The sequence below is a fragment of the Nuphar pumila genome, chromosome 5, assembly GCF_984573655.1.
Source record: "Nuphar pumila chromosome 5, dmNupPumi1.hap1.1, whole genome shotgun sequence".
NCBI lineage: Eukaryota > Viridiplantae > Streptophyta > Magnoliopsida > Nymphaeales > Nymphaeaceae > Nuphar > Nuphar pumila.
The window spans coordinates 46811303-46836879 of NC_143253.1; the positions used below are offsets into that span (position 1 = coordinate 46811303).

General features: G+C 38.6%; 1 protein-coding gene across 1 annotated transcript in view; it reads left to right on the forward strand.

Moving 5' to 3' along the window:
• Nucleotides 1-2766: 2766 nt before the first annotated feature.
• EMB2004 (RNI-like superfamily protein) overlaps nt 2767-25577 on the forward strand; it is a 78756-nt gene continuing 55945 nt past the window's right edge. Inside the window, exons 1-5 of the mRNA XM_090007403.1 lie at nt 2767-2852; nt 2937-3237; nt 6268-6483; nt 6849-6907; nt 7059-7196. Of these exons, the coding sequence (XP_089863529.1) occupies nt 2808-2852; nt 2937-3237; nt 6268-6483; nt 6849-6907; nt 7059-7196 (759 nt within the window). The 5' untranslated portion in view covers nt 2767-2807. The remainder of the gene's footprint in view (nt 2853-2936; nt 3238-6267; nt 6484-6848; nt 6908-7058; nt 7197-25577) is intronic.

Genomic DNA, 25577 nt, shown 5'->3' on the forward strand with positions numbered 1-25577 from the left:
ACCTAAATCCATTATGAAAATTTCTAAAATGTCCCTGACAATAGGCGCCACCCCTGTTTGTGTAAATTATGATAGATTTAGGAAGTGGTTTAAAATAATTTTAACTTAAGCATAGTTTTGGTATTTTTTCTTAAAACCTAAAAGCTAATATAAATAATAAGAGAAAGGGGTGTGAAGAGCAGTTTTGATCCTCTCTACAACACGCCCCCCTCTTCTTTTTCCCCTCTTTTCATCTAACGTGAAACCCTCTCTTTCCAACACCTTCTTCTTTATTTTCTTTTCTATTTTCTTTTTCTCCTTCTCCTTCTTCTTCTTCTCTATTTTTTTTATTTTTTATTTTTGCAGGATCAACATGAGAATTAACTTCGGAGGGTGTCTGCACACTTCACGAGGCCACATCTCACTCTCTCCTCAACCCAATCCATCGGGAGATGCCGGTTTAGTACCTCCTTGCCTTTTCCTCTCTATCGTAGATCTAGTTTCTAATTTATTTATTTTTATAGATTTGATTAGTTTAATTAAATTTACACTTCTAGCACATATTTCAAATTTTTCTTTATGATATTTGTTTTTGGTAAATAATAAAAAAAGAGAGAGAAACCAACGCCTAGAGTTGGCCATCGTCCAACCCTAGCCGTCGGCTAGATCTAGTTCATTTTTTTATTAGCTATATTTTGATTTTGATTTTTGTTATTTTCTCTGATAGTTAGAAGATTAATTCATTTTCTAATATGTTAATCTTAGTAGTTAGAGTTATTTTTTTTCAGCAAAATAAATAATTAGAATAGTTATTGAGTTGAAAAAAATCGTTAGTTTTGAATTTTGGTTTTATTTTCCAATATTATTTTGTACATATATGAAGATTTAGGATGTATTTTTCAAATCTATTATTTGGGTTAGGTTTCTGAACACATCTAGTTTATTTTTGCAAATTTTTGTCAGAATCTGAATCCATTTGATGGACTGTCACACTATTTTCCCTAATGCTATCTAGAAATCTCCTGTTTATCAGTTTTATGTTTTTCAGTTTGTAGTCATCATTTTATATAATTATTTGTAAAGTTTTCCAATACCGTAAATTGTGTTGGATTTTTTAGTGTGTCATAAACATTTCTGCAAAATTTTATTAGGATCTTACGCCGTTTACTTGTCTATCTTGCTGTTTTATAAAAATCTGTTCAGAACAGGCGATTCTCAAAATCGCGTAGGGCAAAATTGTTATTTTTGCAGTTTTTAAGTATTATTTTGTGAATTTTTCAGTTGGTGTCATGTCCTGGAACAGAGGACACTTTGTTTTAGATCAGAAACCAACAAGGTCACGTTGGGATCTTTGTCTAGATTTTTTCTATCCTTTTATTTCACATTTAATGCTCTCATTTCTTCATTTTTAACTAACATAGTTGTGTATAGTCCGTTGTTTTGTTTGCGTGGTTGTGTTTGTGCAGGTGGCTGTCATGAGCGAGAGAAGCAATGTTAGGTGGTTGGCATTGAGGTGGACGCAACAAGATTCTCGACACCTGCATATAAGGATTGTGGTTCACGAGCAGAGGCATTTTTCCTTACTTTTTCTTTTTCTTTTTTTAGTTAAGTAGGGCCTTGTGCCACTTTTAATTGGGTTGTATTAATTTTTTTTCTGCTCGAACATCTTATAATAGGTTTTCGCACTTGCTTGTTACATTTTATTTGTTTATTTTTTTTATGGCAATAAAGGTGTGCTCTTTTGTGGAATACTTAGATTTCGTTCTCGTTCCCTGAGTTTAACCCAGACTTCACTATTAGTGTGAACCGATTTTTATTATTTGGTGTTCTGTTTGCACAAACGTTTTATGAAAAATATCATTTTAAAAATATCTTTTATAAAACTTACACCAGTGAGGATGAAGAGGTAAGGGAGAGAGAGATCGGGGGTCTGCTTGGAGAGGAAAAAAAAAGGGTGTGAGATGGTCCTGTTCCACAAGGAGACAGAGTAGACGACGATGTGGTGGGAGAAGGGTAGGTGGAGCAAGCAATGCTTCACCGCCTTATCAAGAAGCCCCAAGATGAGGGATGACACCTCCAAGAGGGCACTGTCCGTCCAATGAGGAATGAGGGAGGGAAGTCGGGGCGAGGGGAAGAAGGGGAGAGTGCAGGAAGGGCGTGGGGAGGATGCAACAAAGGTGGGGAGGAGAATTCCTCATCTTATGGGTGGGTTGACAACACACCCAAGATAGTGGTAATAGAGAGGCTTCACCACCACCACCCCTAAGGATTTTTCATTTTATTTGTCTCATGCTACACAAACCAGTGAAAGTGTTTCTTATAGAAAAACTATTACATCAAAACTTCTCTTAGGCATTTTTTTTTTCTTATGAGATTTTTTCTTGCTAACCGTGCCTTGAAACTTCTTTGTTACTGTATCATAAAACCTGAAAATTCCAAACTGCTCCTATCAGCAACATAGTGATGCTTAAAGCCAGTCATAAAACATCTCTATTTTTCGCGAGATTTTCAAAAACTGTTATATTCAAAACATGATATTTTCAAAAGATCGCCTACTTTAAAAATATGTTTTTGTAGTAATTATTAAAATACATGTACATTTTCATATGTTTTCATCTTTTAATGTTTTTATATTATATTATAAAAATTTAAACATTATAATATTTTCAAGAGAAAAAAACAAATTTTTTTATATATCGCGAGATTTTCCTTTGTGGATAAAATCCCGATAAGGAGATTTCTGACTGCTTAAAACCTCCCGTAAGACTCCCAAGCAATCCCCAGACAGACACAGCTTCAAAGTGCCAGTCTCTCTCTCTCTCTCTCCAATGGAAGTCACGCTTACCATTCCTCATTGTAGCAATCAGCACCAGGTACACCACCCACTCCTCTCTCTCTCTCACCACCCACCCTCTCTCTCTGACCAGCATTTTTTTTTCACAACCATGGTTGCTCAGATTAGATGTCTCATGACCCACCCACCATGCAAGACGCCCTCCCTTAAGCGGTTCTTACCCATACCATCAAGAGGGAGACTACTTGGCTATGATACGAAAACCAGAAGGAGATTCCTCAGTTCCAAAGGTTGGGTGATAAGGGCTGATTCAGCTCCCTATAAAAGGGGCCCAAACAAAGCTGCAGCAGGCAGTAACAGAGTTTATAGAACCTCTCAGGGTAGCGCCAACCCATTGAAAGCTCCACCAAATGAGTTTATCTCCACGGTCGCGGGCGCTGGAGCTCTCCTTGCTGCTACGTTTGGTATGTAATTCACTCAACCAAGTATGGATTATGCGTGTATGCACCAATCTGTTATGGTGGTGTGGTTGATTGTAGCATATGATCGTGGTTTCTTTCTCCTCCATATTTTTGTACTATTGGGCGGAGGGGTTCAAATTAGAGTTGTTGTTAATTAGAGAATATAGTTATATATTGAATTGGATGTGAGTTTTAATGATAAAAGAGGGCGGTTCTTTCTTTTTTAATGGGCTTCGGTTTATTGTGGATTTTGTTAATCTCATTTCTTATTTGTTAGCTGTCGAAGAACTATTCACCTTCTACTGATTTTTGAATTGGTATGGTTGAAGATGATCGTGAAGTTTCTTAGTGTATAAATGATAAAGTGGGAATTTTGCTGCGGAGTGTATCGTGTTCACTTTTTTGGCCGCGGAAATGTATGGAAGAAGCGCAGTTTTATTCATAGTCTATTTCTAGAAAATGCTATCGTTTCACTCCACTTGTTTCTCGGGTGTGTGCATTATAAGGTGCAGAACTTTAGGTTGCTGTGTTTCCATGATTTTGGGTGACAAATTCTAGCTACTATGTGGTTGTTATAATTCAATACGCCCTTTTAATCTATTGCTGTTTCCGTTTTCATGTTGAGTGAGTGCACATTAGGAGAGACTTTGACCAAAATGTGTTTCTGAGATAGGTCAATCTTGGGCTTGCACGTGATTGTTGCAATTATCTAATTTCCTGGTTCCTGAAATCACAATTAAAATCCCTGAAGACATGTGGATTAAATAGCCTGCTATTCGAATCTGACAATTGTTTTTGTTTAATGGGGCTTGGCATGAGGGAAATGTGCTGCTACAGCTTCTTGATTCTGGGGCTTTGGGTCTTTTGATCTTGGGCTAGCATCATGCGGAACACTTAACTCCACACGATTTGTTCATAATATGATTTGCTACTTTAGTTTGGTAGTTTATGTTTGAGCTGGAGCAGTCAATTTTGTTTTAGCGAGGAAAGCTCTAGGGCTGTAGTGTATTATTGCTACTTCAGGTAAGTTTCAAAGTCTACGTCTGATAATTTGTATTCCTTGGAATGAAGTTTTTGATATCTGACTTGCTTTCTTGTAATGGCAGTTCATGTTCTCAATTCGTTTCATGTATAAATTTGAGCACACGAGGCCCGTGCGAGTTATGAGAATAAGGTTCCTAATGAGCTAAAGGTGACTTGATGAGAACCAATCTTGGGGTAGCTTTTAAGAGCCATTACTGGTATGAGATCTAAACATTGAGCCAAAAATAGCTGGTGAAAAAGAATCGGCAGGAAAATCAGCTTTCCATCAACTTATGGGAATTGTGACATTCATAGTGAACCACATGATTCTGCCGCAATAGTTTGATGCACCTCATATAGGTCTTTTTCAATTGTATGGTACTTCTTCGGTCAACTCAATTTAATGATGCAGTTGTGTGTATGGGTTGTGACAGTTTTTCCATGTCACTGTGAACAGTTGTTGCTTAAAGAGATTGACATGTTTCATGTGGCATCTAGGGGTGGCAAAATCTGACACGACCCGCCAACCCGCTTCTTAGGCGGGTTCGGGTTTGGCTTAGACGGGTTCGTGTCGTAAACGGGTCGACCCGCCTAACCCATTTATTAAACGGGTCGGGTTCGTGTTAGGGGTATGCCAACCCCCCAACCCGTCTGACCCGTTTAATAAACGGGTTAGGCGGGCGGGTCAACCCGTTTACCCAAACCCGACCCGCAACCCGTTTACCCGGCCCGACCCGCTCGCTAACACGAACCCGACCCGCCAACCCGACCCGACCCATTTATTAAACGGGTTAACTGTGTCGTGTTGGGTTACCCGTTTAATAAATGGGTCGGGTTCGTGTTTGCCACAGCCGACCCATTTAATAAACGGGTCGGGTTCGTGTTGAGGTATGCTGACCCGCCAACCCGCCGACACGACCCGCCAACCCGCCGACACGACCCGCCAACCCGACCCGATTGCCACCTCTAGTGGCATCATACAAAATAAGCGGTTGGAGTCCTGTATAGCTGTACCAAAAATTGAACATATAGGTCTTTTGTAGGATGATAATGTCTTTGTTGCGAATTTATGAACTTATACAACTTGTTTCTGGAAAGAGGAGAGTTGTTAAACAAGTAACAAAACATGAAACCTAGAAATGGGTAGTGAACGGTGAGAAAAAAAAAGACATCAAGTTAATAGCTTTCATTCAAGGGGTCTTTTTGCAGCATTTCTCTCTCTCTCTCTCTCTCTCTCTCTCTCTCTCTTGGTGGCTTTAATTGGAGGGTCAGTTCTTAGTTCACTAATCAAATGAAAATCTGCTGGCTCTCCTTTTTTGGTTGAAGCTCTCTCAGTATTATTTCTCCCTCTCTTTCTCTCTCTTTCTCTTGGTGGCTTTAATTGGAGGGTCAATTTTTTAGTTCACTAATCAAATGAAAATCTGCTGGCTCTCCTTTTTGGTTGAAACTCTCTCATTATTATTTTAGTCAAAGCTATTAACTTTAAATGATGCTGCAATTGCCATTTGCCTCATGGAAACGTTTTGCTATGCATAATCTATGTGCTAAACATGATGATAGAAGTTCGATGAATGTTACTTTTAGGCTCTGTTTGGGAACTGATAGTTGGAGGGAGTTTATGCATTTGGAAAAGTGGTAGCTGCCAAATCCTGGATTTGGGAGCTAGCTACCAAACTCACTCTTTTGTGCAAATATAAAGGGGAGACAATCTCACTTCCTCTCCCAAATGCATAAACTCCCATCCCAGCTGCCGTTTCTAAACACCCACCACCAAGGTAGTTTGACCATATTTCTAGTATCTACCAAATGCATAAACTCCCATCCCAGCTGCCAGTTTCCAAAGAATCCAAACAGAGCCTTACAGGGTCTTAACTTCTTAAGGTTTGTTTAGCCATTCTGTGCAAGAATGGTATATTTTTAATTAGGTACGATTTTAGAATTCTTCACTTGTATTTTCTGTCATTTGGTCATTTTTACTATGACATGCTAATTTGTTTTTTCAGCTGACAGTTGTTTGGAAGCTGGTGGAAAGGTTGGTCATACCTTCAAAATCAAGACAATCTTCCAGTGCTGACAACAATACTTCTTCACCTGGAATGAGATGGTCCTTTGCTCCCGGTACAAATTTGCCATCTGCTGTCAGCTCCAAGATTGAAAGACAATCCATGGAGAAGCTTAATGAGTTTGCCAAGGAACTCCGCATGTTCGCAAGTATTGATATGTCTGGTGAGTTGGCCTACTAAATGAAAAAATATATGAAAACATAACTTGCTTCCGTGTCTTCTCCTTGACTATGAGTGACTTTTCAGTATAATTATTTCATTTGGAGGGCTGCCTATGTCTTTAAAATGAATACACGAGTTTAAAATTTAATGATGATTCCACTGCTTGCCCTCTTTAAATTTGACTATATGAAATTCAGTAAGTCCATGATTTTTCTTCACCTTTGTTGCTTTGCCATGTCAAAGTATGGCCTGAGTTGGATTACCTGTGACATGCTTAAATGCTCCTCATTGCTTCTTAAAGATGTCAGACTATTCCTGTTTGAACATGGAGGGATTTGTTGAATTCCTTTTGGTATCGTTACATAGGTCGTAACTTTGGGGATGAGGGACTATTCTTTCTTGCTGAAAGCTTGGGCTACAATCAGGTCAGTGGAGCTCCAGATCATAACATTTCAATTTTCAGTCACAATATTGTGCACTTCTGTTTTAGCTTTTGTTTACAGGAAAGTAGATAAACCTGCAGCCAAATTTCTTCTGCAATTCATTTAAGGGTGATTTGTTATCTTTCACTTTCAGAGTGCAGAAGAGGTTGACTTCTCTGCAAATGGCATAACTGCTGATGGATTAAAAGCCTTTGATGGTGTTCTTCAATCAAATACTGTACTGAAGACTCTCAATCTTTCTGGAAATGCTTTTGGAGATGAAGGAGCTAAGGTTTGCTCTCATTTTGTTGTCATAGTGCTTATATTACCTTGCAAAGGGTTGACATGAGGAACATGATGGATGCAGATGGCAAATACTTGCATTTATAATCCATTGTTTCTAAATAATGCAATTTTCCTTTTAGAATTTTTGAACTCCTGCAGCTTTCACAAGATCTATTTTATCATTTTGATGTGTCCATGAAATTTTTTTGTCGACCTGCATATAAGTAATCAATTGTTTAATTTTAGTAGTGTTTTCTCATAAATATTGCAATTTATCATCTCTTTAAGGCTTTGATGTTATCCAAACTGCATGATGCCTCATCCTGCTCTCTCCTTTAGTAGCATTTACTTGTTTATTAGCATGGCTAGCCTCTCCCTTCTCTACCTCTCCATCTATATTACTCAGTTGTATAGAAGCAAATTATGCACGCTCCAAAAGTTCATGATCATCATTTTGTGCTTCCTCATTCTCCATATCTATAGAAAATAAGTGATAAAATAAATATTATATATAGATATATAGCTATGTCGAACAAACTCTTTAAAAGGGTCGTGGCACCCGCGTCGACGTGACACGATGCGGGTGCGACACCCGTGTCGACGTGACACGATGCGGGTGCAGCACCCGTGTCGACATGACGCGATGCGGGTGCGGCACCCGATGCAGCAGTAATTAAAATTTGCTGCACTGGGTGTAGTCAACATGTACCTAGGGTTATATTTAACCAAAATAGACTCGGTCAACTTTGACAAAGTATATTTTGGTTTATTTTTTTTTTAAGTTGGGTGGGGGCGGTTAGGGCACAATCGCGTCACCCCCCTGACTCTTCCTCTTCCAATGGCGGTGATGATGACAAAGGGCCTCCTTCTCGACTCCTCTTCTGACGGCGACGGCGACGGCGACGGCGACGACGACGACGACGAAGGCAACTTAGGTACCTCTCTCGCTGTTCCTCCTCTTCTTCCTCCAACTCCTCCTTCTGTCTTCCTTTCCTTCTCTTCTCTTTCTTCTCATCCTTCTCCTCTTTTTCTTCTTCTTCCTTCTCCTCCTCCCCTTGTTGGCACATGGGTCGAACCCAGGCCTGCTGGGTTCGGTTTTGGTGAACCCACGCCCAGGTTCATCAAAACCAAGCCCAAGCCAATTGGATTAGGCTCTGTTGAACTCAGGATTGGGTTCACCTATAATGACCCCAACTCATTCCCGTTGAAAAGTGGATTTTTTTTTTTACAATTACGGAAACCAAAACCCAAGGATTCGGGGCTTCACAGACTTAACAAAATTCCAAACCACAAGGGATCTCTACATTGAACCATCCAAACAAAATAACTAACTTTATTACTCAAGAATCAAAGTTTGAGAACAGAAGTAAATTAAAATTTAAAATCATAGAACCACATTGTCAAAAAATAACAGAAGGTAAGTCACGCAGTCTCGTAGGCTCCCTGTGGCAGTCATCCTCGTCACTGAGCTCTAGGTCCTATGAAAAACATTGGAAATACTGGGTAAGAATCAAAGATTCTTTGTACAAATTCCTTTAAAAATCCAAATATGCAAGAAAAAGTATAAATCAAATTCTTGCAAGTATTCAAAGGAACATAACAACAATAATCCCATAATTTAATTACCATTCAAACATTTAAAAACAATTATCATGTAATAACAATATCTCACATGAAACAAAACAAATAAGAATGCATGAACTAATGCAGAACAATAAATATGCATGATTCCAATAAATATGCATGAATAAATTATTAAGTTATTATCAGAGTTCTCTTTTGCATGCATGTTCCTATTCCACTTTTCATTAAAACCAGCGGATAATCAAAACGGGTACCACAAATTTTCGAAGTTCAAGAAAGGTTCCCAATTGTAGCTTAACACACAATTTGTATTTTATTACTGGGTTCCACACTTGTTCCTCAACTGATATCAGGAATCAATACTATTCATCAGAACATTAGAAATCAACATCTAATGTCGGGACACCAGAAAAATCAATATCTACTGATGCCACTTTTTTGGTATACTAATAACAATAATTGTGTCTACAATACCACTCCCAGGCAAAGTAGCTGAAAACTCCTTAAAACCATGGCTGAGAGACGAACCACCAAATCGAGTTCAGGGGCACAATCGCACACGAAGTTTTAGTATTCTCACGGTTTCTCCAAAATCGCCATCCAGGATTCTCACACTGTGAAAGGGACATACAGGAAGAAAGACATTAATTACACTGTTTATCTCTTTTATCTTTTTATCAAAAGTCAAATTCTTTACAGAAAAATCATTTTCTAAATCAACATGCAAAACACAACACGGGACCTTGGCCCGTTATAAAATGACAGTGCAATTAATTCAGAAAGCCAATAATTTCAAAATGGATTTTGCAATGCATAAATACATATCTTAGATCCGCACATGCTCGTGGTCCACATGGCTTACAGTGGTTCATATCTGACCACCGTTGCATCTTATGCAAAAATCCTCAGTGAACATATAACCACACAATTATTCAAACATGTCCACAATACACGGTCATTCATACACAACTAGAATGTACATATAAAACAATTTGCATATACATATGAACACTTGCTTGCAACATGCATTCTGCTTTCATGATTCATCTCATGTATAACATCCAAACATGCTCATGATCATGTTATTGCAACATTAAAATAACTTCAAAAATTACGTGTTCATGGTATGCACATTTATGCCAACATGATATTTATTTGCATGAGCATACATAACCAATATCATAGTATGCTTTGCACAATCGGTTTTGGAGAATCGGCACCCCGAGAAGGACGACCAACATCAAAAGAACCCCTCGGACAGATCTGGCCAGGGAAAAATATTGTGACAGCTCTTTATTAAATTCCGACTTGAATAGTTTCATAAACTTGGATTTCACATTCAATCCAAAAACCAAATTCGAACCCACTCTGTTAACTCTTAATTCAATGCTTGTTAAAACCGATTCTGGAATAAGTAACTTAGTTTTAATTAAAAATTCAGACTCAAGTCTCATTTAGATGAAAACTCGGGTTCACTTACTTGGGTCCTGAATTAATTTTTTTTTATTGAATCAACACAGGTTTATATAGCTAAATCCTAGCTCAGATTTAAGGTTTAAAACCCATTATTGATTTACTTAAACCTTTATCGAACTATGAAGTTTTCAAAACACATGGCTGTGACAGTCCCTTTGCAAGGATAAAAGTTTCATTTTTAGTCCGAGACACCCACCCGAATCAGTCCCAAGCCGAACTCTCGACAATCATAATGCAACATCACATCGGATTCAATATCTAAAAGATGCCAGCAACTTAACATACCTATTTAACACTGAACATATAACTAAGGATGTTAATTCCACATGCTGTTAAGAATGATAGGCTTTAAGTCAAGAAGTTATCAGACTTCGAAACAGCGCTATGCACCAAAGTCTTTACCAGGAACATAGTCTAAATGAATTAATGCATGGGGACATAAACAAGATATTCGTAAATCTGAGCAGGAAACAGAAATCTAATCAGGTTTTCAAATAGTGCCAGAACTTAAACAAAACTGGCTTCAGCTAATAAACCCAAAGACAAAAGACTAGTAACCTGACTTTACATTAACCAAAGCTTATGCAAATCGACAATCTATCCAGGCTTAATAAAATCCATAAAACGTGATGTTTGAACCTGCAAAGGCTGTACGCTACTTCTAATACAGTTGTTATGAGCTAATCAGCGTGCATCAAACAAAGGTATCGATAGAGGATCTCTTTTTTTTTCAGAACTAAGAAATCGTACATAAATTTATCCAATCATGTGTCGATATGAAAACCTGATTTGAACAGCCTAATGGTGATCAATATAGTTTTGATATAACAAAGTCAGAACAGCCCGAAATAACTTTTCTATGAAACATTGAAAGTGCTGAAAAATATAAAATATTGCTGTTATGTATCTTAACAAAAAAAATCGGCACAGCCAATTGATTTTCAGCATACGTAAACAAGTCTAACACAGTCAGCAGTGACATCATGCTGGAATCTGCGACAAGTCTGATATGATCCAAACCAGACCTCGCATGGTCAGTCCCACGCGCACCCACATATATATTTATATATATTAGAGCCTGCGGCAGGCCTGGTTTGGGGCCACATATGGCCCAAACCAGAACTGCGTTGGTTGGTCCCAAAACAGGGTCGATTCCAAGGTATATATATTTGTATATATATATATATGCTGTTGCGAAAAAAATCAATAGTTAAAACATGAAAAACAGGAGAAACAAGCCATGTGTTTGAAAAAAATGAGTTTCATACCCACCTGCATCGAGGCATTTGTAAATCTGATTTATTATTTTTCCATCAAGAATCCCTAAATAAATCTGATTTAAACTATTTCTCTCCATTCGAATCAAGAGAGGAACCCGTACCTTCGTTTGGAAACGGAAAAGACCGAAAATAACGTTGGACGATCAAGACGGAAGGAAGTCCTCTTCCTTCTTCTTTTTCCTTCTTTTTCTTCTTTCCTTTTCCTCTCTTCTCTTTTTTTTTCTCTTTCTTTCTTTTCCCTTCTTCCTTCTCTCTCTTCAGAGAACAAAATCTAGAGAGGGACGAATTAGACTCTTTTTATAAATTTTTTTTGGTCTTCTAGAGAGAGGGTGACGTCCCTTCTCGAGTTTCTCACCCATTTGGCTATAAGATAGAGTTCTTCTAATATAGAACTCTATCTGTAACCTCCTCTTCCCTTTTTTAATTACTTTTTTATCCATTTGGTATTTTATTTTGTTTTACTATTTAACTTTAACCCCATTTGGGCTCTTCTAGAATCCCTACATATTAGGTAGAGTCCTACAAATGTAGAGCTCTGCCATACCAAAATTTTTTTTTTGGAATTGATTAATTGTTAATATTTAATTATTTAATTATTTATTATTTAAAATACGATTTTCAAGCCTACTGTAGCCCGAATTCATAAAAACAAAATATTAATGTTTTCAGAATTTTGAGACACATCTAATGATATATTACTTGAATTTTGCCTCCTAATTTTGCTTGAATTTAACTAGAATTTCGCTTGATTTTAAAGGTCAAAAATAAAAAGTTTTACCACATCTTAATTGGCTCGTTTAAGTCTTGTCAATGGGTCCTGGGCCATGCCCAAACTCAATTGATGCCACCTAAAATCGAAGATTTCTATCAACTTTATGAAACACTTAGCCAAATTTTATGAAGTCTCAGAATTTAATATTATAGAAAAACACACGATATTACATCATCATCACCGAACCCAAGCTTGACCAGTTTTTTTTTTTATGAATTTTATTTTAATATAAATTTTATTTTTTTGATTTTATGGACGAAAATGACGAATAAGGTTAAATTTTATTTTATACATTGTTTGCTTTTTTTATTAGTATAATTTACTTCTTTTTTGCTTGACTTGTTTGATTGTTTCCTGTTTTCTTAATTCACTTAGCGTAGCCATAATATATTTAGGTTTATTTAATTATGGTGTTATTTTTTATTGATGATGAATAACAATTGTAGATTGTTAATTTAATTTATTGCATGAATATATATATATATATATCCAAACCTCCCAATGGAAATTTTTTGGTGTTTCTTTTTTCAAAATTCTGGCCATACAGATGTGTTCAACACTATTGATTTACTATAAATCAACACTTGGATCATGAATTTTGGATAGAAAATATGGTATTTGGAGCCTCAAAAATTTATGAAAATTATACGCCATTGATTTTGAAACTTATAAAAACCTATCCATGCATTGGAATCAAATGCTCCAAGAACTGAATCCTATAAAAACAAGCATATAGGTCACATCTGTATGGTCAAAATTTTGGAAAAAATACCAAAAATCTAATAAAATGTCCGTTGGAGAGGTTTTCATTTTCCTATATATATATATATACCCTCCCCGCACTCTCGCGTCCATGTTTTTTTAACCACATTGCCGCATCCGCACCCGTATGCGCATTCGACCCGCACCTGCACCTATGTGACATAGATATATAGTCACTAGAATATGAGAACTGTCGTGTTATCCGTGATTTTCATGGATTTTTTGTTTTTTTCTCTTGAATCTAACCGTACATATGTGATCTACATGCTTGGTTTTATAAGGACCAGCTCTTGAATCATTCAATTATGATGTATAAACAAGATTTTTTAAGGCTTTAAAATCAACAGCTCATAATCTTCATAAATATTCAAGCATCCAAAAATCGTATTTTTTCATCGAAAATACACGACGGAACAGTTGATTCCTAGCAAATTCACCATGCTGAACACGTCTACATGGTTGGATTTGCAAAAAAAGTGTTGGCAATGCCCAGTTCACACGGTAGTTCTCATATACACACACTAGAAAATGACCCATCCTTGCAGACAGGCACATGCAAGACAACCACTAACAAGATCCACTATCATGAGTGTTGTGGCGTGCTGCACCACCTGATGGACTGCATTTAATTCTGGTGGCAACCTTTCCATCACATAGTAAACTAAGCTCACTCGTGCCACACATGGAGGGACCGGATCATGATGGATTGCAGAGTGGGTTCTACTATAAATCCATATCTGAATCAAATCTCACAATGAAGTTCTGGATTTGGTTTAGACATGAACCTCTGATGTAACTGAATCCAATGAAATCTTGTAAAATCTTCAGGTTTTAAAATGGAAAAGATAAAATAGATCCAGATTAAACCACATTCCAACATGGGTCAACAATATATGCCTATCTGGTTCCAACCCTGATCAACCCGATTACATTTGTTCTGGATCTGGCACAGTTGTAAATTAAATGTAAAAGAATTTGCTCTTCATAAATATTGAATGCAAAAAAAGAACTTTCAGTGATTACATACGCTATTGGAGAATCATCACAAATTCACAACCCCGATGATAGAGGCTTATATGCCAAACAACTAATGACAACAATGATACGTAATGATGCTAATACTGCTAATAAAAAATATAGTAATAGTATATCATGGCTATAATCGAGTTAACAGTAGAGGTGATTTTTGGGGAGAAATCCTTCATAATCTTATAAATGAAAATGAAAAAAAAACTGTTAAGGATCAGGAATTACTTCACCAAGTGCGATCATGATATCATCATTCCCCATCAAGTAACAATAGTTAACTACAAGTTCTCGAGCATCACATCCAAATGTATAGTATACATTGTAGTCACGTACCCAAAGCATGAAGTTCTTGATTGATGAACAACTCTTTGGAATACAATTAGGAACCATGAAATAGGAGCACTGGCCTTAGAAGGGAGGGCCGTGATACAGTAGATGGAAGAATGAGAACTTCATTGTGATTAGAAAATATCACATGATTTGTTGTTGAATTATTTCAAATTAAACAATAAGACTCCTAAATTGAGCTCAATCTTCAAAAAAGGTTGGCCAATGAATAAATCTAGAACAAAAACCAATGACAAGGACAAATGATGGTCAATCAGATGTTTTTTGTGGAACCTTAACCCTAATCGAAGGAACCAAAAAAATGAGAGGGAAATCAGGGTTTTGTTCGTTAAATAAGAAGATTGGACAACCCAACAATTGCCTCGCATGTTTCACCAAAGTGCAAGCCATATTTGGTGGAGGATTTCATAATAGAAGATGAAGTTAAGGGAGAGGCCATGGCAGACTAGATGTATTGGGTCAACTCTATGTTAGATAGATCCTGAAAATGGAGGAGAAAACCTCAAGCAACGATTAGAGAAACAAAGGTCACCAAAATAGTCCTCAGAGAGAGAGAGAGAGAGAGAGAGAGAGAGAGAGAGAGAGAGAGAGAGAGAGAGAGAGAGAGAGAGAGAGAGAGAGAGTTACAAACCCTTTTATGCTCCAAGTCCGCCCAGTTGGATCTATTTCGCCAGAGGATCCATCGGAGGAGCCTCCCATCCTGACTCCAACTCCAAGTGGGGCTCTATGAGATTTATGAAACTCTTACTCAGGCAGGGATCTGCGGAAGTTATCACAGTTCAGCCCAGCTTGGAGTCCTACCCAGGTTGGGACTATGGTGGGACGCCCCCCTAGACTCCCATCTAGGGTGGGAGTGTTCCTGTGTAGCTTATTTGTCACTTATCAAACTCCAAGTGGGGCTCTATGAGATTTATCAAACTCTTCTGGATTTATCATAGTGCAACCCAGCCTGGAGTCCTACTCAGGCTGGGATCCGCGGAAGTTATCACAGTTCAACCCAGCTTGGAGTCCTACCCAGGTTGGGACTATGGTGGGACGCCCCCCCTAGACTCCCATCTAGGGTGGGAGTGTTCTTGTGTAGCTTATCTTCTCTTTTTGCATTCTATAAATAAGCCTTCATAGTTTAGTTTTTCTTTAATGAGAGTTATTGAGTGTTCTTCTAAATTTTGTTCTCGTTCTTGTGTGTGATTGCTTCTTGAGGGAAAGACTCTCTACTCCCTCACCCATCCATCCACCCCCGCTGATCACCGATCAGTCAGGAACACGTTTTCCCCTTTCAGTCGCGCCTTCGTTTCTGCCTCAATTTCTACGTCTGCCAAGTGCAGTTCCTTTATGGGTTCTGAACCATGATTCGCAAGACCGAAATCGATCCTTTGAGAATTGGGTTCTATCATTTGATATCAAATCCAACGTTCCCAGGAAGCCACGCCGACTAGTCAGATTGCACTGAGCAACATAGCAAGGGCCCACACCCTTCCCGATTTTTGTGCAATGATTTTGGTGTTTAAACAACCTTCTCAGTTTTCATGCCATGTATCGGTACCCGTACAAGTTCTTCGATTCTCAAACACCTAAATTAAATTTTGAATCGTTAGAATCCGACGTCTAGTGACCCCGATCTGACTTCCGGAAGTTAGGCCGAATTTCTACTTGTTCTTAGGAAGGATCGATACAGGCCTCCATTCAAGTCTGGTTTTGAAAAATTCATCCCTATAGTTTGACAACTCTAAAAATCTCCAAAAAATCACCTTAGTTAGCCTTACCTGTCCTAGACTGAACCCAATTTACCGATAAAAAAAATCATATTCCGATATGTAGATATCGCCATTTTACATAAACCTATCAGATCCAACGACTCGATCCTGATGACCTAACATTTTTTAAAGTTATCAAGAGTCCAGCCCAGCCTGAAGTCCTACCTAGGTTGGGATTATGGTGGGAAGGCCCCCCTAGACTCCCATTTAGGGTGAGAGTGTTTTTGTGTATCTTATCTTCTTCTTTTGTATTCTATAAATAGGCTTGTATAGTTTAGTTTTTCTTTAATGAGATTTATTGAGTGTTCCTCTAAATTTCGTTCCCGTTTTTGTGTGTGAGTGCATCTTGAGGGAAAGACTCCCTGCTCTCTCACTCGTCCATCCACCCCTGCTCATTACCGATCAGTTGAGAATGTATTTCTCCCTTTCAGTCGTGCCTTCGTTTTTGCCTCGATTTCTTTGCCCGCTAGGTGCAGTTCCTTTCCGGATTCTAAACCACGCTTCGCAAGGCCTGAACCAATAGAACCGATCCTCTAAGAATCAGGTTCTATAAGAGAGAGAGAGAGAGAGACTGCAATAACAAACAATTTACTAAAAATATTTTAACTCTACCCTATGTGTGATGGGGGCACTTTTTTCACTCTATACAAACCTGTAGACAATTTGAGAAAAGACATATGGATAACAATACATGATACGGTCATTAAAAAAAAGTTAAAACTAAACTTCAAAATTGCTCAACACTGCCCTTGTAATATCTCGTAAATTTTTCATGATTTAAAAATCTAAAATATAAAATTTAAATTATATACTTATATTTTAAATTGATAAAAATCATGAAAAATATATAAATATGGGGTGACGTCTGGACTTGGTCCAGAGCCCACTGACATGATCTAATTAAAATAAGTAAAATCTGAAAAATTTATTGTTTTTAACTTTTAAATTCGAGAGAAATTCAGGCGAAATTCGAAAGCGAAATTGAGTTAAGACCACCGTTAGATCCACCTCAGAATGTACATCTCGTAGGAGATCTATTTTCCCAACATCGGATTACAGTTGACCTGAAAGATGCATTTTTCTAAAATGACCTGCCTCTATTTTTGAGTCTTTTTTTGGTTTGGATCGGATTAGACCCGCTCCATTTGATCTATGTTAATATGGATATGGATCCAGTTCAGGATCCATATTGACTAGGATCCGTTCCAAGTTGGGGTCCAATTAGTTTGGATATGGATTTGGATCATGGATCCAATTTGGATCCATAATCCATCCTTGGTAATTTTAAAACTAACATGAATTTAAAGTTTTAAAAACAACCAACTTTAAATTAAGACTAAGGATAAGTTAGAGTTTTACTTGGGGTAGAACTCTACCCCATATGGAGTTTTAGAAGGGGAGGTCCCCCCTATAATATTCTAGGTATAAATAAAAAAATAAAATAATAAAATTAAAAATCTGGAAATTATAAGGAAGTAAAACTCTACCCTTATAGAGAAAGTCTAGAAGGGGGCATCACCCCCCTCTAGAGGTTTAAAAAAAAAATAATATAAAAAGAGGATGTAAACTCTCTCCCTCTAGAACTCATGTTCTAGAGAGAGAGAGAGTTGAGAAAAGAGAGCGGAAAAATCATGGGTTAGGGAGGAAGAGAAGAAAAGAAAGAAAAGTGAGAACAGAGAAAAGAGAAGGAGAAGAAGCCATCTTACGATTTTTCTAGTTTTTTGATCTTTCAAATCAAGGTACGGGTTTCTCTCTTAATTCGCACGGGGAAGGAATTTGTATAAATCGTTTTGAGCATGGGTTTAGAGAGGAAAGGGAAATCTGATATATATATATATATATTGCCAATTCTCTATCTCTATATATGTATATTTAGAATTTTCGATTTCATGAATCTAATTAGAAATACATATATATAAATTTTCATGGTTGTCGATTTCATGAATTTAATGAATATGCATGTATATTTCTGATTTGTCGATTTTCTTGCTCATGCATATGAAAATATACATGTAGTTCAAATTTGTCGATTTCCTTGCTCATGCATATGAAAATATACATGTAGTTTAGATTTGTCAATTTTATTGCTCATGCATCTGAAAATATATATGTATTTCAGTCTGAATCTGACCAGTTGTTACTTTATGACTGGCCGATCCATATACATGAATCTGATCATGTAAATGAATCTGACCAGCTGTTATTACTTTATGATGGGCCGATCTCTGTACATGAATCTGACCAGCTGTTGTTACTTTATAGCTGGCCGATCAATGTACATGAATCTGACCATCACATTGATATTTTTTGATTTTCTTATTCGTGTACATGAATCTGATCATATACACAAATCTAATAAGCACTTGTAATTTTCTGCATAGCCGATTCATGTACATGAAGTTGATCATGTACATGAATCTAATCATTACTTGTATGTTTCTGATTAGCCGATTCTTGTACATGGAGTTGAACATGTACATGAATCTGTTCATCATACATACATGAATCTGATTAGGAATTATGTGCCAATTCCTGTTAGCCGATTCATGTACATAAAGCTGATCATATGCATGTTTGCAGTCAGTTGGTCATGTATATGAATCTGATTCGGAATATGTATTTTCTGATTAGGTACATAAATCTGATCCTAATCTGATCAGCTTGCAATTTGCATATCATACACATGAATCTGAATATAATTAGATGTTTGCATGACTGTGATCATATGCATGTTTAATTGAGCATACAAATAAATGAGTGTGTTTATGTTCATTGAAATTTTGCAATTGGCATAAAACACTTCCTGAGATATGTTAGTGGTTACGTGTGAACCACTGTGGGCCTATGTAGGCCAAGAGCATGTGTTGCTCCCATGTTATTGAATTGCTTATACATTGCAAAATGATTTCTGAAAATTATTGGTTTTTTTAAATTTAATTATATTGTTAAATTTTGAGGGCCAAGGCCCAAAATTGTTATTGCATGTGGATTTGCAAAACGGTTCTCGTGTAAAGAACTTGAAATTGATTTAAATGGTAAAAGAGACCAAAACACTGTAATTAAACTCTTCCTTGATGTCCAAGTGTGAGAATCTTGGATGACGGTCATGGGTGACCATGATGATACTAAAACTTCGTGCACAATTATGCCTCAGAACCCGATGTGTGGTTCACTTCCTGACCACGGTTTTAGAGAACTTTCAACTACTTTGCTTGTGGGTGTTGTTGTTGAATCTGCTGTAGTTATTGATATACCAAGAAAGTGGTGTCAATGGTTGAGTATTTGTATTGATGTTTCAACATTAGGTGTAGATTCCTAATGTTTGATGGAAGGTGAGAATACTTGATATCGGTCGAAGAATAAGTGTGGAACCCAGTAAATAAAATATAAATTAGTTATGATTGAGAACTTAACTTGAACCTCGAGAATTGTGCCCATTTTGAGTATCCGCTAGTTTAAGGAAAAGTGAAAATTAAATTTGTGTATTTAACAGGAACATACATGCAAAAGCAACTCTGATAAATAAGTTAATAAGTTATTCATGCATATTTTCCTGTTCAACATTAGTTTATGCATTTTGCATGATATTTGGTTGAATGCTTGAATGGTAAGATAATTGTGGTAAGTTATTTGCTTGTGATTTTCTCTAAAATTTATGCATGAGTTTATTTATACTTTTCCTTTTTCTGTTAGATTTTTAGAGGAATTCGTACGAGAGACTGTGACACGGTGTTTGTGTTCTGACTATAGCGCAGGATTTTGACAAAATCGATTTTCATGTTATTGAACTTTTGACTCATTGATTTAATTAATGAAGTTTGATTCATTATTTTAAGTTGATTCAATGCATGGAATGGTTTGTGATTTGGTTATATTAAATCTGTTATGTACCCGGGTCCTTAGGAGGTTTTCGCAATGGTTTAAAAAAAAATCTACTATTTTTAGAGGGTCAGTTGGGGTCGTTATAGAGTTGGTATCATAGCGCATTCCCAACTAGTCAGAACCACCACTATAAAAGTCACAAATTCATACTCCAAAAGAAGTCTCTACGTCACTGGTAAGAGCTATCTTGTAAAATTTTGTTTCCTTACTGTCTTGAAATTTGAGAGTTTCTATTTTTGGCTGTATGGACAATTATATTTAAATCAATGTGTTGTGATTTAAATTTTATGCTTGATATGATTGTGATTGTTATACTGAGATCAATCCTAAGGGGGTAGGCTTGATCAGGGGTATAAAGTTTACTAATAAATTATGGTGGAATTTGTTTTATAGATGTATGACCGTACTCGCTCTAGTTCTAGTGCTCTAGCAGACTCACAGGAGCATGAAGTCTCGCTCTAGTTCTAGCGCTCTAGCGGACTCGTATGAGTAGAGGGACTTTCTAACGAATGCCCTCAATAGTCTGGCTGAGACTGTTACCACGTATGTCCAAGCACAAATGGTGCAACCCACGACGTGCATCCATCCTCATCAGTTGTCACCGCGAACACTGGTGCAATCACCTACGAGAAGTTCTTAAAGTTGGATCTGCCAATTTTTTCTAAGAAGGCCGACCCTGAGGCTATCGAGAATTGGGTCGAGGAGACCGAGAGGGCGTTTCGTGTCCTACTAGTACTCGAGGACCGACAGACTGACTTTAGCACGTATCGTCTAAAGGGTGATGCCAAGAAGTGGTGGGATACCCTGCGTCGGGTGAAGTACGCAGGCGTCGAGACTATCTCCTGGGAGACCTTCAGAGAGGAGTTCCTGGAGGCATACTTTCCCTCCTTTGCCAGGGAGAGAATGCAACAACAGTTGCTCGAGGTCACGCAGGGAAACATGAGTTTGGTGGACTACGCCAAATTCAGGAGTTTAGAGAGGTATTGCCTCAACCTTTTCGTTGATGACAAGGCTAGGGCAACGAAGTACGTAGGAGGGTTGAAGGACGGTCTTTGTGTTCGTGTTATGACCAACTGACCTGTCACATTCAGTGACAAGCGATTCAGGGGTGGACAGCCGAAGAAGGGAGGCAATGGCGGGGCGCGGAAGAACTCACCTGCGGGCAACAAGACTTTAGGGGGCTAAGAGCAAGAAGTAGAAGACCCATTAGGGGAACCAGCAGAGTCGACCCCAGCAGAGACATCAGTAGGGAAAGGCTCAGATGACTTGTAGGTGGTGCAACAAGAGCCATCCTATCGGCCATTTTTCTCTCTTTAAGGGGGTCTGCTACCTGTGCCAGCAGCTGGGACATGGTGCGTAGTACTGCCCGAACAAGCCAGCGGCCTAGGGCAGTTAGCAACAACAAACACATCAATAGTAGAGGCCTTAGCAGCAGTAGGCGCAAAGGAAGATGAACGAGCGAGTCTCCGCTGCCACAACCACCGAGCAGAGCGATCAGGCCGACCTAATTAAATTGCTCGTGTTATGTTTGATTCGAGGGTAACCCATTCCTTTATATCCTCTTTTTTTGCTGGACTGCTTGACCTTGTACCATCTAAGCTTAGAGAAGATTCTAGATGTGATGTCTCTGATGGGCGTGTCCACTCGATATGGTAAGTACCTTCCTGTAGTTCGAGTAGTCATTGAGGGACACGAGTTGTCTGTCGACCTAGTCATACTCGTCATGACATTCTACGCCGTCATTCTGGGTATGAACTGGTTGTCCGGACATAATGCGACTCTCCTATGTCGGGGTAAGAAGGTTTGCTTGGAGCGCCTCGATTTGTCAGCACTGGTGTTTCAGGCGACTAGGCCTGTGAGTGAGGTGAAGATCGTCTTGACAATGAAGATCTCGAAGTACTGCAAGTAGGGTTATGCAGTTTTTTTGGCCAATGTGTCCGCCACGGACAGTCATGCGACACCTTTGGAGCAGTTGGACGTGGTTCGCGAGTTTTCAGATGTCTTTCCAGAGGACTTACCAGCTTTTCTACCTCATAGGGAGATCGAGTTAGTGCCTGTCACGACACCAGTGTCGCGTGCGCCATATCATATGGCACTTGCAAAGCTTATTGAGTTGAAGAAGCAGCTGTAGAAACTTTTTGATAAGGTTTTATAAGGCCGAGCATGTCACCTTGGGGTGAACTAGTTTTGTTTGTCAAGGATGGACCGATGGGACTCTACATCGATTACCGCATGCTGAATCAGGTTACTATGAAAAACAAGTACCCTTTGCCCATGATTGACGATTTGTTTGACCAGTTGCGCACGACAAAGGTGTTTTTCAAGATTGATCTTCGTTTAGGGTACCATCAGTTACAAATCAAGGTAAAGGATATTCCGAAGATGACATTCAATTATGGACATTACGAGTTCTTGGTGATGTCTTTTGGACTCACGAATGCCCTTGCAACATTTATGGACTTAATGAATCGAGTCTTCTGGTTGTGTCTGAATCAATTTGTTATCGTGTTCATTGATGTCATTCTGATATACTCTGAGAGTGTGGAGGAGCACAAAGAGCACTTGAGGATCGTGTTGCAGACATTAAAGAAACATAAACTGTATGCTAAGTTTTCTAAGTGTGAGTTTTGGCTCGACAGGGTGATGTTCCTCCATCACGTTATATCAGAGAAGGGAGTAGAGGTGAATCCAATCATAGGGGCAGTGTTATCTTGGGAGCAACTGAAGACAGTGTCAGAGATCAGGAGTTTCTTAGGGTTGGCGGAGTACTATCGCCGATTCATCCAATACTTCTTGTGTATAGCTGCTCCGATGACAAGGCTACTGCAGAATGGGGTGAAGGTTGTTTGGTTACCACGGTGCAAGGAGAGCTTCCAAGAGTTGAAGAAGAGGTTGACCTCAGCCCTGGTTTTGTCTTTGCCTTCTGGGACAGGAGGGTTTGTAGTGTACAACGATGCCTTGGGTACCGGCCTGGGTTGTTTCTTGATGCAGTACGGGAAGGTCATCACCTACGCTTCTTGGCAGCTAAACGCGTATGAGAAGAACTATCCCACGCACGGCTTGGAGTTAGTGGCCGTTATCTTTGCGTTGAAGATTTGGCGCCACTACTTGTATGGGGAGCAGTTTGAGGTTCTGTATGACTACAAGAGCCTCAAGTATATTTTCATGCAGAGGGATCTGAACTTGAGGCAGTGCAGGTGGTTAAAATTTCTTAAGGACTATGAGTTCACCATCGCTTACCACCCTAGTAAAGCGAATGTAGTGGCAGATGCGCTGAGTAGGAAGACATCAGTTACGACAACCAACTTGATTGGTCGGAGTTGGGACTTGCTTGAGGAGTTTGTCAAGTGACAGCCATTTGCAAACGAAGCTGGACACATCCTTTGTGCAGGGCTGAGGGCGCGACCTAAGAGTATTGATCATATTGAGGACCTTCAGTCAGTCGATCCGAACTTTGGGAAGTTATGCGAAAGTGCTTAGAAGTCAGGTGCGCAGTTCCATCGTGAGGAGGATGAGACTATCATGTTTGGGGATAGATGGTGGGTTCCGAAGGCACTTTGGGAGGAGCTAATAAATGAGGTCTACAAGTCGAAGTATTTCATTTATCCGGGTTCTACCAAGATGTTCAAGAACCTCCAAAGGATATATTGGTAGAATGGGATAAAACAGGATGTCGTTGAGTTTGTGTTTCGATGTTTTACTTGCTAGCAAGTTAAGATCGAGCATCAAAGACTTAGTGAACTACTGCAGCCTTTGGACATCCCTGATTAGAAGTGAGACGACATATTGATGGACTTCATCGTGAGTTTGTCGAGGACCCGTCATCTGCATGATGCTATCCGGGTGATAGTGGACATGTTAACGAAGAGTGTTCATTTTTTGTCGATCAGGGTGAGTCAGAGCTTGGAGAGCCTTGCAGACTTGTATGTTGATGAGATTGTCAGACTTCCATGTTCTATCGTGTCAGACCGAGATCCTCACTTCACATCTCGTTTTTGGTGCCAGTTGCAGAAAGCCCTGAGTACCATGTTGAAGTTCAACACGACTTTTCAACAACAGATTGATGGGTAGACAGAGCGCACAATCCAGACTCTTGAGGACATGCTTAGAGCGTGCACGCTGGATTGGGCATGAGATTGAGACCAAAATGTGAAACTTGCAGAGTTTTCATACAACAGTTACTATGCAGTATTTGTATGACCCCATATGAAGCTCTTATAGTAGACCATGCAGATCTCCGGTGTGCTGGGACAAGGTTGGAGTGAGAGTAGCGGAGTCTCCAGAGGCTATTCAACACTACTCAGACCAAGTACGGATGAGTGATTCGTCAACGTTTAGTTGTAATACAGTGCAGACAGAAGAGCTACGCCGATCAGTGGCATAGGGAGCTTAGTTTTGTTGTGGGCGATCACATGTTTGTTCAGATATCACCTACAAAGAGTGTTTTCAGGTTTGGGAAGAAGGGGAAGCTTAGTCCTCGGTACGTTAGACCTTTTGAGATCCTCGAGTGCATTGGTGAGTCAACTTACTTTGTGGTGCTTCCTTCTCAGTTTTTCTAAATCTACAATGTGTTCCACGTTTCGATGTTGAGGAAGTATGTGTCCGACCAATCACACGTTATTCACTATGAGGTGATCGAAGTACAACCAGATATGACGACGGAGGAGAGACCAGTGGAGATCGTTAGAAAATGACACTTCGGAGTAGGACAATTCCGTTCGTGAAAGTGCGCTGGCATCATCACAGACTGAACGAGTGCACCTAGGAGCCTGAGACCGATATGTGTGAGCACTACCCATATTTATTCAGTGCATTATAATTTCGTGGACGAAATTCTTTTAAGGAGGTAGCGATGTAATATCTCATAATTTTTTTATGATTTTAAATTCTAAAATATAAATTTTAAATTATATACTTATATTTAAATTGATAAAAATCATGAAAAATATGTAAATATGGGGTGACGTCAGCTGGGTTTGGACTTGGTCCAGAGCCCACTAATAAGATCTCATTAAAATAAGTAAAATTTAAGAAATTTATTATTTTTAACCTTTAAGTTTGAGCAAAATTCGAGAGAAATTTAGGTTAAATTCAGGCGAAACTCAGAAGCGAAATTGAGTTAAGACCATCGTTAGATCTGCCTCGGAAAGTAGATCTCGTAAGAGATGTTTTTCCAAAATCGGATTATGGTTGCCCCGAAAAATGCATTTTTCTAAAATGATCAACCTCTATTTTTGAGTCTTTTCTGGTTTGGATCGGACTAGACCCGTTCCATTTGATCTATGTTAATATGGATTTGGACCCAATCTAGGATCTATATTGACTAGGATCCAGTCCAGGTTGGGATCCAATTGGATTGGATATGGATTTGTATCATGGGTCTAATTTGGATCTATAATCCATCTATGACAATTTTAAAACTAACATGAATTTAAAGTTTTAAAAACAACTAACTTTAAATTAAGACTAAGGATGAGGTAGAGTTCTAGCCCATATGGAGA